This window comes from Hipposideros armiger, unplaced genomic scaffold, assembly GCF_001890085.2.
Source record: "Hipposideros armiger isolate ML-2016 unplaced genomic scaffold, ASM189008v1 scaffold_725, whole genome shotgun sequence".
Lineage (NCBI taxonomy): Eukaryota > Metazoa > Chordata > Mammalia > Chiroptera > Hipposideridae > Hipposideros > Hipposideros armiger.
Window position 1 is genome coordinate 874,257 of NW_017732075.1, and position 16,777 is coordinate 891,033.

Consider the following 16,777-nt stretch of genomic DNA (forward strand, 5'->3'; position numbering starts at 1 on the left):
CTCCATTTGTCTGTTATGACGTGGAAACCCAGCTGGCAAATAGAACGTAAAGCAATATTTTCCATATTTCAGTCACACTCGAGTCCACATCACCGCTTTCATTATGTCCTATATCACCTACCCTATTACTTACTTCAGAATTTAGTTTGAGTCATGCTTTTACCTAAAATTATTATAAAGAAAGCTTTCACTAGAGTAACTGGAAGGCAGCATTGCCTGTAATAAATAGAAGATAACTCCAACAGTCAATGCAATGAAAATGGAAGGGTGTTGATAAAAGCTGGTGAAGTACCATTGCCGACTGAAGGCTCTGAGCCCGATGCCTGCTTTCTCTCTGTTACCAGGGAAACTGGCAAATATTAGAAAAGTGCTCAAAACCTATCAGCATGAAACTGAGGCTGACCCCATGCTCTACACAGGGAGCCTGACGACAGTTGGAAAGGGTGTGCCTTTCTCACTAAAGTGGGCTCCCGGGTTATTTAATGCAGGTTTGGATGTGTGCTGACGATCTCATGCATACAGACATCCCACAGTTGGGGAAACCCTGCTGTTGGCGACCTGAGACTTCTAGGAAAGCCCACAGATGGCCGCACAGTGGCTTAGCGATGTCTTTTTTGGTTCCATCCGAGGGCAGGTTTCAGGATATTGCCTTACACCCCAGGACTCAGCTGCAACTCACATGAGTAGAGGTCCAAGAGCCCCAGCCTCCGTAACCCAGGGCCAGCAATGTGACCTCTCTGTTTGCCTCTGACCCAGGGAAGAAAACATGGAGCTCAAGAAATTGTTGATGAGCAGCAGCAAAGAGGGTGCCTGTGGGCGACCAGGCTCACCAAAGATGGAAGGTGCGGGCAAGAAGGGCGTGGCCGGACAGCCGCAGGTATGTGGTCAGAAGCGCCTTCCACGGCACCCCTGATTGCCGTTGCCCGGACTCCGTTGTCACCTCCAGTGACAGTGAGCTCACTGCTTCCTGTTGCAGCCAAATCCATTGTTAGAAGGTTCTCGTCTTAAGATGGCTTTTCCTTAACTTGGCCTAACCATCTGCCTCCCTGGAGCTTCCTCTGCTCAACCCTTCTTCTGCCTTCAGCCACCGGGGGCGTCCCAATTCCTTGTGACACACTCAGGCTGCCGGCCGTGACCGTGGCTGTGTGACCCCCACAGGCCTTCTGTTCTCCAGGCTGAATAGCTCCTGCTATTAGAGAAGGTGGTGTTGAATCCTTTGCTTAATCTGGGTACATTCCCTAAGCACATCCTCATTTGTCAAGGTCTCTCTTACAGGGCGGCTCCCAAAAGTCAGCTTAACTTCTCAGACATTCCTGGCAGAATTAGGAATGTTAGCCCCCTGAGAGCTTTTCAGGGGACTCTGCTAAGCTCCTGTGATTGTGCCCTGGAGCCTCTGACAGGCAGAAAGGAGGGCATGGCCTGGCAATGCCCAGGGGCTGGTCCATTTGCCCTCTTGCCACTGCCGCTCCCAGCCCTGGCTCGTATCCAGTCCCCAAGCAGGAGCTGGCTCTCCTTCCTTGCCCGCACTGAGTCTCATGGCTGCAGCACTGAGTCGTCCCCCCTCCCCCCAATGGGGTTTAATGGCTGCTCAGCAGAACTCAAGGTCTTTAACAAACCCCACACCTATGTAATAGTAGTAATCATCCTAATAACTTAATTACTGTAGCGTTTACCCAAACCTTCAAACCCATTGTCTTATTTGGATCTCCTCTCTACCTGTAAGGTACTCCATGACCCAGCTATGGCAGGAGGCTTAAAGAGGTCACGTGATATCACCTAATTAAGATTCCTGCACCGTCAGCCACCTGACAGACCTGGGGTGGGGCAGGGAACCGTGCTGAGCGGTGGCCTTCTGCATCCCAGCCCGTGGGGCCCCTCTCTGCTTCCATTTCCCCTCACATCAGTGCCTGCCTTGCCTGCCCTCCTGTGGACTCTTCGGACCTCTCCTGGGTTGTCCGAGTTCTGTGGGCAGCCCTTTCACTTTTCCAAAGCCCTTCAATCTCGACTCATCTCGCTTGACTTCAAGAACATCTTGAAGGCCAGATGTTCTTGCTGCCCTGCCAGGGAGGACGGTCCCATAGGAGGTGTGCATGACAGCCGTCGTGAAGCCCGTGCCCCGCAGTTGTATGTGGGTGGAATGCTGGCTCTAACTCTTGCCAGCTCACTGCCCTTACTCCCTGTGGTGTGCTTACAGACCTTAGCCTGCAGGGAGCACTTGAACCTCACAAGTTCTGCCCTCAGGGTTCCCCCCCCAAAGCCTTAAGGTGTTATGTAACCATGGTTCAGTGATCAAAACGAGGGTTGACACTGGCTCAATACTACTAACTAAACTGCAGACTTTGTTCAGATTTCACCAGTTTTTCACGTATGTTCTTCTGTACCAGGATCGATTCCAGGTCCCACATTGCATTTAGTTGTCACCTCTCTTTAATCTTCAGTCTGTGACAATTCCCAGTTATTCCTTCTCTTTCATGAGCTTGACGCTTTGGGGTGCTACTGGCCGGTTTTTTTGTAGACTGTCCCTCAGTTTGGGTTTGCTTGATGTTTTCTCATGACTGGACTGAGGTTATGGATTTGGGCGAGAGCACCACAGGAGTGACATCAAGCTCTTTCAGTGCACCATGTCAAAGGTACATGATGTCAGTGTGCCTTACTCCTGTCAACCGTGAGCACATGGCTAAGGACATGTCTGTCAGGTTTCTCTGTAGAAAGTGACGAATTTTCTCTTTGTAATTAATACTTTTTTTTTTTGAGGAGACACTTTGAGACTGTGCAAATGTCTCATTTCTCCTTATACTTTTGCTCACCAATTTCAGTATCCGTTGGAGGATCTCATAGTGCTTGTTATTAACTGTAGTAGCCTAATGGCGATTTTGTGTTTCCCTCATTCCTTCTCCAGTCACTAACTGGAATCCTTTACAAGGATGAGTTGTTCCTTCTCCCCCATTTATTTAATTATTCAGCTATTTCTTTCTACCAGTATGAACTCAAGGATATTTATTTTATTCTTTGGGTCATAACCCTATCATGATTGATTTTCTTGTTCAGATTGTCAGAGCTTGGCCATAGGAAGCTCTTTCAGGTTGTTTTCTATGCCCATTTGACATGGCCTTCTTCTTACGATTACTGAGTACTTCCTTACTTTCTGGTACCGTAAGATGCTCCAAACTCGTGTTTTCCCTGTCCCGGCCCTGGACTTAACCACTTCTCTGAGGAGTCCTGTTACTTTTTGTTGGAGAATGGCACTTAGAAACCAACATCTGGGCCCTGGGTGTGCGCGTTGCTCCTGGGGTGTCACTGCTTTAGGCCCTCTCAGAGGATAGAGCTATGAAATATGTGTACGTGTACTATCAAACATACACACACATTCTTATTTATTTTTCTATCTTTTCAAAATAGTGTCTTATGAAATACTAAGAAATATATAACTCCTACTTTCCAGACCAGAGGATTTTTGGCTGATGGGGGGTGGGGTGGAGAACAGTTGCCAGTACCTTAGAGACAGAGCCTGAGCTGGGAAAGAAGTGGCCATGGGGAGGGGAGGGGCCAGCGGGAGGGGAGGAGCCAGTGGGAGGGGAGGGGCCAGCGGGAGGGGAGGAGCCAGGAGGGGAGAAGCTCGGGGGACGAGCTCCTAGGAGCCACCATGGATCAGGAAGGGGAGATAATGATCTCAGTGGACTTCCCAAAGGGCGCTTAGTCATGACCGGGGTGTGTATCTGTGTCCTGGTGGGTGGGAGGGTTGAGAGGTAGGAGACCAAGGGCTGGGTGATGGGCTATGAGTGGCGAGACCATTGTTATTTGAGGCTTTGCTGAAGGCCCCTCTGTTTCTCCCTAGGCTAGTGTGATAGCAGGTAAGATGCCAGAAGTGGGAGCCTTGGGTGCAGCTGAGAAGAAGGTGAAGATACTGGAGCAGCAGCGCACTGAGGTAGGTGGCTGGAGAGGGTGGTGGTCACCCTCTCTGGGACCGGCAGGACAAAGGCACTCCCTGGTGCTCTGGCTCTTGCTAGTCCACGGTCACCATGGTGAGTTGCCATGGTGACCACTGAACCATCTGCCTATGGGAGACACCTGCTGCTTTGTCCTGGACATTTGTCCCTTGATCAGTACTCCTGCCCACAGGGGTCACTGAGGAGGTGGCATTTGAGGCACGGTCTAAAACTGTTGGCAGGGGAGGGGTAGCTTAGGAAGGCTCCCGTGGTAAACCTTAGATGGTGGAAAGAGGTTGTGATAAGGTAGGCCAGTTTCAGCAGTAGGAATAGGGAACTTGGGGTTCATCTGTCACTACACAGCCAGTTCAGGGAGGGACTGTCACAGAAGCGAAGGATCCCACGCCTTCTTGTGGCACTGCTTCTAACCAGCTGAGAGTCTCTAGAAGTTGAGGTTAGTCCCTTGTGTCTCATGCGTGTTCCTCCTCCATCTCCCACTCCTAGGCCAGTATTTCCAGACCAGAGGTAGAGCCCAGTTCTCTTAGCCCCTCTTCTCCACACAACTCAGGTCCTTCTCCAGGTCCCTGGGCCTTTCTGCCTCTCAGGTCTTCCTGCACGTTTGGAAGTCAGGCTCCATTAGTCTTACGTGCATATTAATTTTAGTTTTCTGTTTGTATTGCTGTAAGGTACTGTTTTTCTGACTACAAAAGTAACATAATATTCATTATAAAAAGATTGAGAATCTCTCCTACTAGAGATCACCACAATTAACAACAGTTCATTGCATATTCCTCATTCTTTTCTATGTACTTACTAATGTATGATCTGCTTTTTAATTTATTTACTTTATTCGTTTAATTTTATTGGGGAACAGCCATGGTCACTGGTTACACATTGCTTTCATGCTACAATGGCATAGTTGACTCTTTTAAGGAGGGTGCAGCTCACAGTGGCCCATGTGGGGATCGAACCGGTAACCTTGGTGTTAGCAGCACCACGCTCTAACCAACTGAGCTAATCGGTTATACATGCTGCATTGCAAATATTTTTTCCTTTTCTTTCTTTAAAATAAACTATATCTTTGAGGGTATTTATTTATACATATACTATATTCCTTTAATTTTGAGTACTTTTTTGTCACGTCCTGCGTGGCAAGGGCAAATGGGACACGAGAGGGGCGACGCAGATTGAATAAAAAGGGACAGAGACAGAAGTAATATTTAAGTGCGAGACCAAGGGATTCAGCCTTCAGAGAGTCAGACTGAGCCCCCGAATCGGGTCTACAAATCGGGTCTACGCTTGGTTTTTATTGAGAAGTAAAACTGCTGTTGATCAGATTAGCATCCAGTTTGAGGTCTGTGCCTCAAAGCCTTATCTATTAACATATCCATTATGTTCCAGCATATGCTATGCCTTCACATATCCACCACATAGCCCCAGGACACCTTGTTACTGTGTCCTCCCAGAGGAGATTAACTGTTAGCATCCCAACAGGTCCCAATACACCTTGAGACACTCCTCAGAGGGAGTCTTATCGGCCTCTGGTCATACCGAAGCACTCCCTCAGAGAGATTACTGCCTCTGGTCATACCGAGGCTTTTCTCTCATAGCTAATGGGATTAGAGGCTAAATGCCCGGGGGTGGGGGGGTGGGGGGGTGGACATGTTTATAGAATTCGGCTGTCAGGCAACACTTTTTATCTTATGTTTCTGAAATTGAGATACCCTTTCCCATTTTATTTATTTAATGATCTAGGGTTTTTTCTTCCCTGAGGAACTGTTATATCGAGTATGGCAAATAATTAGTGTCATCTTCTAACTTAGGCAGTGTATTAAATGCCTGACTTTCTGAGTAGTTTCACAGTGCTCTATTTTCTGTTCATACTCTAATTTCCTTAGTCTATCTATGCTTAGGTTGGCCTCTAGATTGTCTTGTAATACAAACATTATTGAGATAATCGGCAATATACGTATATTTTTACATACTTTTGTGCAAGTGCTTCTTTTGGTTACATTTTTCAAAGTGGAATTATTGGGGTAGAGAGAATGAGAACTTGGAGTTTGAATACATAGTCCCAAACTGCTCTCTAAAGAGGTGTCTGTTCTATAATGGTACACCAAACTTAAATACTATTTTCTGTGTCTGGGTGTTAGTCTCGCGGTGCTGGCAAGGATAAAACGTGGCAGCTGATAAAGGTGAATCTCTGGGGAGCGTTGAGTTTTGGGGCAGCTGGGGATTGAGGCAGTGTCTGTAGGCACCACGTGTTCACACACACTGCGTGCTCCACGGGGAGCTGGTACGCGTGGAGTTGGCTCTCTTTGGTCTTTCTCTGCTTATCTCCTGCTAACTGCAATCTCTCCCCACAGCTGCTTGAAGTGAACAAGCAATGGGACCAGCATTTCCGGTCCATGAAGCAACAGTACGAGCAGAAGGTAGCGTGGGAGTTATGGGAAGTCGAGGCTGAACCAGGGTCTGGGCTGTGCTCTCAGTGTCCCCAGGGCCCTACTGGCTGCTTCCCTCTCAGCAGCTTTGAACCTTGGATGTTCACCCTCACGCACCCCTCTCTCTGCCTCTGAACCCAGATCACTGAGTTGCGCCAGAAGCTGGCAGACATGCAGAAGCAGGTGTCTGACCTAGAGGCTGAGCGGGAGCAGAAGCAGCGTGACTTTGACCGCAAGCTCCTCCTGGCCAAGTCCAAGATTGAAACAGAGGAGGCAAGTGCGACTGCTGGGAGCTGCAGGTTCAGCTGCAGGGGGCCTGCTCCCCACTCCCCATTACCCAGGAGCTCAGTGGAGTAAATGAGCTGGGGGGGCCCCGAGTCGGAAGACCTGGGGGCTCCACTCTGGCTCTGCTGCTAAAGGGCTGTGTGCCTGGAGGGAAAAGCACTTCCCCGTGCCTCAGTTTCCCATCTAAAAATTGAGGTGGTTGGGTTAGCGATTGCTTTTCCCATTTTCTTGTTTTCATACAGAACTTTTTGTTCAATTGAGACCTATGGACTGAGGAAGCACAGGATAAAAGAGAGAGATGAGCAGGCCAGCTCTAGTGCACTTGATGGGGGTGGGGTGCTGTTGAATGTTTAGAGTTGTGATGAGGGAGGGGCTAAAACATTAGACGACACATCTTTGTTCATTTGTGTAATCATTGTTCAACAGAGCATGCCCTTGGCCGTAGGGTGCGCATAGAGACTCAGCAGTGGACAGTCCAGTCCCACCCTTGAGGGGGAAGAGACTCTATACAACTAATTACAGAAGCAAATACGTAGAAGTGTGTTCAGTACTACACAGGAGAAGTTCCAGGGGTCAGGGAGAGGGCAGAAAGGGGGACCAGATGCAGTGTGGGGTCCAGGAATACGTCCCCTGAATAAATAGCATCTGATCTGCCATGCGTGTGGCTGATACCAGCCAAGGCCCTCCCGGATCCTGTTACAGCTTAAAGAGGAAAGGCCACTTGACCCCCAGACTCGTGAGAGATTTTATTTATGTCACAGTGTCTTCCCCTTCATGGGAACTAGGCCCAGGCTGCTTTTGCGTAGCTTAAAAATGGGCATTTTCAACACAGATTGCATTTCAGACTTTGCTCTCAGGGTGTGACACCCAAGGGCCTTATCTGAGTGGTCAGCCTGCCTCAGTGACCGCTCCTTAGCTTGGAGATGAGTGTTAGGGAGGATACTGCCTATCTTTTCTTTTGAGTGCAGTCACAGCTTGTGACTGTCAGCCAGACCCCTGGCTCACATCAGTAGGTGGACAAGTCCCTGGATCTGACAGCACCTCCCTTCCAACTGGGGGAAGGCGGCATGTTTCAAGACAAAGCCGGCCCTGTAGATAGGATACATGGTGACAGAGGCCATGCTAATCCTGGAGCCTCTGAGTGGAAGTCCAGAACAGCTCCCACACATCCTGACCAAGGTTGCCCCCAGCAATCCCTGACTGCCCTCCCCTATTTTAAATACTTCCTTTGACTTGCAAATGGGAAGGGCACTGCAATTAGGAGACCTGGGCTCTAGCCCCAGCTCGCTGTGTAGCCTGGGATAAGTCACCTCCCCTCTCTGCCGATTTCATTTCCCATCATATATAGGAGCAAGGACTGGAAGCTCTCTGAAGGCCAATCAGCTGTGGCCCTCTGCAGTGAAGAAGCCCTGACTTTCCATAGTGGGTGTTGGAGCAGCGTTTCTACCTTGAAGCTTTCCCTTGTTTCTTCTCAGCTCTAGTGCTTTCTTTTAACCTGAGTACTGTTTCTTCGTAGAGGAATACTTTCTGCTTATGCTACATTTATTTCTTTGAGTGTCTTCTGTCCTCTAGGTTCAGTAACTGTCAGAGCAGAAATGTCCTTTAGAGATTCTCTGTGGTTTATCACTTTCTGTGTGTTACATAAGATCCCTGAGAAATCTGGCAGAAACTATGGCTTTTGTCTCTAGAAAATTGCACAGACAAAATTTTGCATTCAGTTTTTGGGCTCACTGACCTCCTGAAGCCCACCTGTGACTCATGTTAAGAACCCTTTACCCATGGCTGATAGGTAAGCTTAGACCAGCGAGGGCTGTGACATGCCCCAGGGCTCAGCTTGCTGGGGAACAGCCATGGTCACTGGTTACACATTGCTTTCATGCTACAATGGCATAGTTGACTCTTTTAAGGAGGGTGCAGCTCACAGTGGCCCATGNCACCTGTGACTCATGTTAAGAACCCTTTACCCATGGCTGATAGGTAAGCTTAGACCAGCGAGGGCTGTGACATGCCCCAGGGCTCAGCTTGCTGGTAGGGGAGCTGGTGTCAGGACCCAGGGCCTTTCACTCAACCAACATGCCTCTTTGGGGACAGGACCGTGTGGGCATTTCCACTGTAACCCCGGGTGCCTTGCATGGTGCATTGTGGGGCTGCTGAGGGAGCGTGAGAGAGGAGGCATGCCTGCGTGAGGGGTGAGGCAGGCAGTGCAGGCAGTCCTGGCCTCCTGAAGGGGCTTCCTGCTTACCAACCCTGTGCTCCCTGCAGACCGACAAGGAGCGACTGGCGGAAGAGACCAAGGAACTGCTCCAGAAGGTCAAGCACCTGCAGGATCAGCTGAGCCCACTGACCCGGCAGCGGGATTACCAGGAAAAGGAGATCCAGCGGCTCAACAAGGTGGGCGCCTTGGCCCTGGTCCCGTGGGCAGCATAGCTTCCCTGAGCCCACCTGCACCTGCAGCGGCCACCCCAGCTCCAGTGCCCTCAAACCTCAGCTCAGGAGGGGCAACTCCGGGGTCAGGACGCTGGCGCTGAGGGCCTCGGCGTGGCCTTGTGGTTCCCCTGGCTCTGCCTTTCCCTCCCCTCTCACTGAGAGGCCAGCCCTGGGCATGAGCCTGTGCACACTCCCCCTCCATGGCCTTGGATGCATGCTTTCCTCACACGGTGCCACTCTGCTCATTGTTCAGGTTCAGGGACAAGGCCTGGGACTCGAGGCCTTCCCGAGGCTCATCAGGTCACTCTGGTCTATGCACCTGGAGTACCAGCAACTTCTTTCACACCCCTTCTCGCAATTTCTTGTGATTACTTATGTAACAGTCTGTCTTCTCATGCAGTGGTGGGAGGTGTCCATCTTTACCAGGGCTTATACCTCCAGCGCCTGGCACAGTGCCTGGCACCAAGCAAGTGTTCAGGAGATACTCGCTGAAGAGAGTAGATGAGCACAGGCCCGAGGGTTCCCGCCCTCGAGAAGTGGGATCCCAGGTGGGGGCTGGGTAAAACGGAAACCCTCTCTGAGCCAAGGTGAGTGGCACTGGGCTGGGCTGGGTCTGGGGGCTGGTTCTAGTCCCAGCTTAGACACTGGACCCTCTTCTCTGGGCCTCAGCGTTGCCATCTGATCCTGGTTGGACTCATTTTAGCCCTGCTCAGCCCCAGGGCAGGGGTTAGAGGAACACGAGGAGGGAACTTTGAGAGGAAACGTGCTCTGAAGGCCTGGAGGAGATGTTGAGCCTGGCTCACCTTTTCCCTTCCATTGGTTTTCGGTGTTTGAAAAGCATTGATTATGCTGAGTCATGAGCCCTGTGACCTGTTCTCAGAGAAAAGAATGATTTCTCCCCAGCCGGGGGACTTGAGGTCTAAATCCAGGCAGAATGTTGTACGCAGTGCTGGTTGGAGCGATGAACCCAGGCAGGATCATTGCCGTCCAGGTTGTCTTGGGACAGCTGGGGACAGAGACACTGATATGGATGACTAACGCAGGGCTCTCCCTGTCCCTGGACCTCAGTCTTCTTACCTAAAAATGGGTGGATGGAGTAGGAGGATGAAGGGGAGCCACAGCCTCCCCTTGCAGCAAGCACCCTAAATTGACTCTTGGCTCAGCAGTTTCCTTGTGTTTCTGGGGGAGTTGAGACCCAGTGGGGGCCCCGGTCCAAGTTGGGGAAGGTTTCTTTTATCTCTGCACAGTCCAAGGAGGCACCGTGGGCAATGACATGTGGCAAACAGAGGCCCTGTTGTCCAGGGGGCTGACGTCCAGGTGGCGATGAGGGTGGCCAGTCTCGAGAAGTGACCCAAAGTGCCCAAATAACGTTAACAGGGTTGAAGGAGAAAACCAGTTAATGGAAACCTTTTAAGAAGATGTGAGCACACTGTTTACATAAAGGAAAGAATTTTGTGAGCATGGTGGGAAAAGGGTGTTTTTCTTAATTTCCAGATGTTACTTGGTGATGTTTCAGCCCATTTTCAGGGTTAGAAAAGTTAAGGAAGTTGAAATGAAAATCCAGTCTAACTTCGGAAGAGGTGAGGGTGGAAGGATTGGTTTGGTGGGAATTGGCTGTGGAAGCTGAAAGAATCTCAGGGCAGGGCAGTTGTCAAAGAGACTGAAGAAAGGACTTAATATTCCTTCTGGGTTTGGGTGCTGGAATTGGGCCACACCTGCTCAGGGAAGAGGAGATTCTCCCTTCTACCTGAAGACCCCAGTTTAGGCTGCTGGTTAGGAGCACACAGTGGGGTTAAACCCCTGCTTTGCCACTTACTTTGCCACTTACTAGCTGTGTGACTTTGGAAAAATCTCTTCAGGTCTCTGCACCTCAGTTTTCACATCTGTAAAATGGGGATGATGATCATAGTCTTTCGTTCCTAGAACTGTGGAGAAGATTCAATGAAACGATGCGTGGATAGTGTTAATAAATAAGGCAGCATTTATTAAATGATGCTGCTGGTGGTGATTATAGGTATCATTATTATCAGGAAGGGGGTCCCTGAGGATGACCTCTCCAATGGGGCCTGACTTCCTGGGCTTCTGCTCATTGGCCCATCTCCTCTCTTCCTGATTCCAGGCCCTGGAGGAAGCACTCAGCATCCAGGCCTCCCCATCGTCTCCACCAACAGCTTTTGGGAGCCCGGAAGGAGCTGGAGGCCTCCTAAGGAAACAGGAGCTGGTCACGCAGAACGAGTTGCTGAAACAGCAGGTGAGCCTGAGAGGAGGAGGCCAGGTAGGAGGTGCACAGTGGGAGCTGGAGCGTTCCTGAGGGCCCAGGATGGGCTTGGAATCATATTGAAGCTGCAATCAGCGGTCCACTTTCTGGCCATTGGCCAGGACCCTGGCCTGGTTATATAGGTTTATGCTTTCCAGCAGTGTGTCCCCACCTAGGTCATTCCTCTGCCGCTTCTATGATTTCGCCACCTCTGTACCACAACTATGCTGTTATTTACCTAGAATTTTAAAAATAAATTTTAAATAAATTACTTTCATGAAATGTAATTAAGAGGGAGCTTTACATCACTACTCTAAACCGAAAAACCTGTTTATTATTTGCCGTAAGTAGAAAGTAACCATAAGCGAGAAATACAGTAAAAGCAAAACGGTTATTGAACTCAAACCAGATACTCTTGTCTGATGAAGAACTCTGCGCTTGAGTCCACTTTCCCTTCATTTGAGGGAAATTGACACATACTAGAAAGGCCTTAAAGACATACTAGCATAAAATGGAGACGTTTCTCCTTGAGGGGCACAGGAGGTTCGAAAGGAGATTGAAAAGATCATGGCTCTCCCATGTGTGCTTCGGATCCTCCTGTCACCTCGAGCCACTCAGAGTCTCATTGACCTGCCCTAAGGATGTGAACCTGCAGATGCCGAGACAGCGGCAGGGCCCTGTCCCAGCCCCTTCCCTGCCAGGCGCCCCCGGAGACCTGGGAGGGTTTTGTAGGCCTTTAGTTCCCTGAGCCAGTTTCCACCCACACTCCGGTCCCGTGGCCTCTGCCTCCCTGGGTCTGTAGCAGAATGAAAGGACAGGACTGGCTGATGGCTGTCAACCTTTTTTTTTTTTAAGCCATGGACCCCTTGTTTAAATAAAGACCTGTGTTGAAGCCCAGAATAGAGGGATCTCGGAGGTCCTGTTTGAAGTTGGGGGTGTGTCTGGAGGTGTACCCATTCCCTTCCGTATGGGGGCTGTGGAGACAGGGTGACACCGGCTCCTGACGTCTGTGACTCCCAGCAGCAGGCCTGAGCTCCTGGGCCTGAGTAGGTCTGAGCCTCCCTTTGGAACTGTCCTTCCTTTCTCACCCCTCGCCTCCACTCCTTTTCCCGCCCCTCCAGGTCAAGATCTTTGAGGAGGACTTCCAGAGGGAGCGCAGCGATCGAGAGCGCATGAATGAGGAGAAGGAAGAACTGAAGAAGCAGGTGGAGAAACTGCAGGCCCAGGTCGCCCTGTCGAATGCCCAGGTGAGCAGAGCTAGACCCAGGAGTGCGCTATTGGCCTGTCCTCATAGGGAGGGGGGCATGGATTGGAGGGTCCCTGGTGAGACCAGATGTCAGGACACTCACTGGTTCTGCTACTAAATGTCTGTGTACCTCAACAAGAGCCTTCCCCTCTGTGACCTCTAGCTCAGACTTTCCACAATCGGTTTTGATGCCTTTAAAGAGCAAATTTAGGAATTGGCCCTGAGCCAGCCACCCACGCTTTCACTGAATGCCACTAAAAATGATAATATGGGAGCATAGAAGCAGTGAGGCTCATGGGAACCCCCCTGACATGTGTTCAGACTTCCCATGAGTAGGCCTTACCTGTAGCCACCGGCCTGGGCTGCGCTGTGTCCCCCAGGGCCCTTCCTCAGGCCTGGGCCAGGCAGGTCAGCCCGGACTAGTAGCCCTGTTCATTAGCCAGTCAGCCCTGGGGCTGCTTAGGCCTTGGGTCCAGGCTTGGCCAAGGAGCACCTGGACCAACAATCTTCTCTCGCTCTCCTTCCTTCCTCAGCTAAAAGCATTCAAAGAAGAGGAGAAGGCAAAAGAAGCTCTCAAACAGCAGAAGAGGAAAGCAAAGGTGAGGAGGCTTGAGGGAGGAAGCAGCCCTTCCCTTGCCTTACCTTCTGCAGGAAGCTACAGTCTGAAGGGGGAGGCAGTATTTGTTCAGGTGTCCCGGACGAATGAGGGGATGCAGGTAGAGCACTTAGATCAGTACTTGGTATAGAGTAAGTGCTCACAACACATTAGCTGTCATCATGGCTGATATTCCGTGCCCACGTGCCAGCCTTCCGGGCCCATGTGCCAGCCTTCCCTGCCCATGTACCAGCCCTCAGAGAACTACAGTTCTAAATAAAGAACGGGAGATGAGATGGGCATCACTGGGCATGGCCTGTGCAGCCCATCAGACGTCAACCTTTCTTATAGGCCTCTGCAGAGCGCTACCACATGGAGCCCCACCCGGAGCACCTCTGTGGGGCCTACCCCTATGCCTACCCACCCATGCCGGCCATGGTGCCACACCATGGCTTTGAGGACTGGGCCCAGATCCGCTACCCTCCACCTCCCATGGGCATGGAGCACCCAGCCCCAGTCCCCAACTCGCGCCTCTTCCATCTGGTGAGTCTGTGTCTCTCCTTCACCCCAGGACACACACAGAAGCCACCCCAGACACTTTCCAGAGGGCAAGGTCAAGTGAGGGATCAGAAACCGCATCCGTGGCGCCTTTGTGAACAGCAGTGTGGTGTGCAGGCAGAGGTCCAGCGCATGGCTCTGGCCTGCTATCCCAGGGCAGGGCTCTCCAGCCCAAAGCTGCTTAGGGTCACTGACAGAGGTCAGAAAAGGCTAAGACAACAGGGCAGCAAGGAGGGCCCCTCTAACCAGCCAGGCCAGGGCTGCCAGAGTTTGGGTTTGACCTTTTCTTGCAACTTCCACACGTAATCGGGTACCACAGGTCCTCACCAGACTTTCTCTCCCTTGCCTTTTCCTCTCCCTCCTCTTTTCTGTTTTTAGTTTCTTTTTCTCTCTTTTTGCTTTCTTTCCTTTTCCTTGCTTATCATTCTTTCACCAAAGAGCTGCTGTCTGCTGTTCCCATCCTGTCAGTCCGTCTGCCACAGCCCCCCTCAGGCGTCCCCGCTGTCACCTGGACAAGTGACGGCAGCCTCCTAGCCAGCCTGTCTTCGACCTTCTCTCCCTGTGACCCTTCTGTATACACATGTTCTTTAAACACTGGAGTGTACCGTGGGGCCTAAGAGATTGACTCTGAGGTTGTAGCGACCTGGATTCCGCCACTTTCCTAGATGGATGACCTTCAAAAAGTTACTTAACCCCTCGGAGCCCCAGTTTCCTTACCTGCAAAATGGGAATGGCAACCTGGGTGGTTGTGGGGATTCGATTATAGTCAGCCCTGCATATCACAGGTTCCACATCCATGGAGTCAATCAACCATGGATTGAAAATATTCGGGGGGAAAAAAGTTACGTTGTTGGTGACGTGTGTGTACTATGTAGTTAGGCCTTCGATGGCTGTGCCTGCACTGAACATGTACAGACTTTCTTTCTTGTCATTATTCCCTAAACAGTACAGTATAACAACTATTTACACATCATTTACATTGTATTAGGTATTATAAGTAATCTAGAGATGATTTAAAGTATACGGTAGGATGTACATAGGTTATATGCAAATGCTACGGCATTTCATATAAGGGACTTGGGCATCCCCAGATTGGGGTATCCTGGAGGGGATGTCCTGGAACCAATCCCCTGAGGATACCAAGGGACAGCTGTATACTTGATTAATGTGTATTTAGTACTGTTTTAGCATAGTAGCTGCTATTGTAATTTTCAAGTGTGGTTTTGGATTACTAAGTACTAGATTTGTTGCAGCCGGAATACACCTGGCGGCCACCCTGTGGGGCGAGGCGCAATCAGACCTCCCAAGTAATGGACTCACCTACGGCCAGACCTGCAGAACCAGGTAAGTGTGATCCCCTAGTACGGAGGAGGTTTCTAAGAGTCGCAGCTGTGCAGAAACGGAGCCAGCTCTTCTGTAGAGCCCCTCAGAGGCTGCTCTGATGAGGTGCAGAGAGGGTGACCAAAGGGCAGGGCTGTCCCCTCTTCCAGAACTACTTTTTGGGACCTGGAACCAGACTGACTAGGCTCCAACACTTCCTAGATCAGGGACATTGGGCAAGTGTTTTAAAACCTCTCTGTGCCTCAGCTCCCTCCTCCATAAAGGGATAATAATCTGCCTACCTCCTAGGGTTGGGCAAGCACTGAATGAAAAACACATCTAAGTGCTAAATGCACTTAGGCAAGGGCCTGGCATCAGTAACACTCAGTAATTCTTACTGTGACCGTATTGTTTTCCGCCGGACTTTGAAACCTACTCTACCACATCATCTTTAAGTCCTCAAAATTTTTGTTTATTTAGACTCCACCAGAAACGACCGCGAGGGGCCTCAGTGAGACCAGATTATGTCACGGCTCCACCTTCGTCTTGCAGAGCCCACTGACCTCAGAGTATTGAAAAACTAGAGGCCATGTGCTCTGTGTGGCCAGAGCCTCAGCCAGACAGGAAGCTGAGATGGGTGACCAACTTGTGCACCAGCCTCAACCTGAACTGTTTACAGATGGGAGGCTCCACCCAGGTTTCCATCCGCCCCCATCTTTGGAGTGACCAGGAAGAAGTTACTATCCTGCCACCTAGTGGAGAGAGGCCTCATCCTGCTTTGACCTGTTGTCCTTTGTGCAATCAACCGGAAGGCGTCAATCTCAAGAGTGGGGTGCAGCTGAGACCCCTTTCTCTCAACACTTCCCCAGAAGTGGTTCCAGTCCCTCTGGGGACCACATTCAATTCATATGTATATTTAAGTTTGCTTCAAGCTCTGTAGTAGCAGGGCCTGCCTCGTGCCCATCCCTTCCCCTCCGAGAGGAGCTGTGGCAAGAGGTTTGCCTCCAGGAGCAGAAGAGAACGGCGGGATGTTCTGCGGGGCCCTCCACCTCTGCCCACGGCAGCCTTGCTAGCGTCACCACAGCCTGGGAAAAAGGCCACGCCGGCCACATTTACTAAGGGGCCCCAGCCGAAGCTGCCAGGCTCTAGGCCTCACCACCACTGGAGGCTTGTGGTGCTGGAGGCCCAGATTGGGGTGGCTGTCCGTCCCTGGGCAGCTCTTTGCATGAAATCTTGGACATAAATCTAACTGAAAGATTCTGTAACGGTGTTCCTTTATGTCTTGGCTAATGTTCTCCTCCTAGTCAGAGTGCTGCTTTCCTGGCCCCTGCCCTCGCTCTGCCCTGTGCCCTCCAGTCTCCCGAGAGCGTCGCTATTACTCGTGACTGATATCCCCTGGGGCCCCGCTCGGATCCTCCGTGACAGGGGGGCATCCAGGGGCAGTGCAGGGAGCCTGGGCTGGGAATCAAGCGACCTGGATCGAAATCCCAGGGTTACATCTAACTTGTCAGGAGACATTAGGCAAGGCCTGGCCCTTCGGTGAGACTCAGTTTCCTCACCTGTCAGATGGAGCCACCTTGGAGAATTGTGGGAGGGAATGAGAGTAGATGTGAACTAGTTTTATAAACTCCAGATGCTGAGTGAGCAGCGTAGTGGGCCTAGGTAGAAACCAAAGAGCAGGGGCCTGAGGACTCCCTTCATTTCTTTTCTCTCCCCCCTACC

At 50.9% G+C, this 16,777-nt stretch overlaps 1 protein-coding gene across 3 annotated transcripts in view; it reads left to right on the forward strand.

The window, feature by feature from the left end:
• TNIP1 (TNFAIP3 interacting protein 1) overlaps positions 1-16,320 on the forward strand; it is a 42,583-nt gene extending 26,263 nt beyond the window's left edge. For 2 of the 3 annotated variants that reach the window (XM_019627249.1, XM_019627250.1), the window contains 11 exons: positions 757-877; positions 3,836-3,925; positions 6,293-6,358; positions 6,509-6,640; positions 8,915-9,043; positions 11,199-11,330; positions 12,458-12,583; positions 13,116-13,181; positions 13,529-13,720; positions 14,989-15,079; positions 15,536-16,320. In XM_019627249.1, the coding sequence (XP_019482794.1) occupies positions 757-877; positions 3,836-3,925; positions 6,293-6,358; positions 6,509-6,640; positions 8,915-9,043; positions 11,199-11,330; positions 12,458-12,583; positions 13,116-13,181; positions 13,529-13,720; positions 14,989-15,079; positions 15,536-15,570 (1,180 nt within the window). In that variant the 3' untranslated portion in view covers positions 15,571-16,320. The remainder of the gene's footprint in view (positions 1-756; positions 878-3,835; positions 3,926-6,292; positions 6,359-6,508; positions 6,641-8,914; positions 9,044-11,198; positions 11,331-12,457; positions 12,584-13,115; positions 13,182-13,528; positions 13,721-14,988; positions 15,080-15,535) is intronic. The other variant, XM_019627251.1, reaches the window with a different exon arrangement.
• The last annotated feature ends 457 nt before the right edge of the window (positions 16,321-16,777 follow it).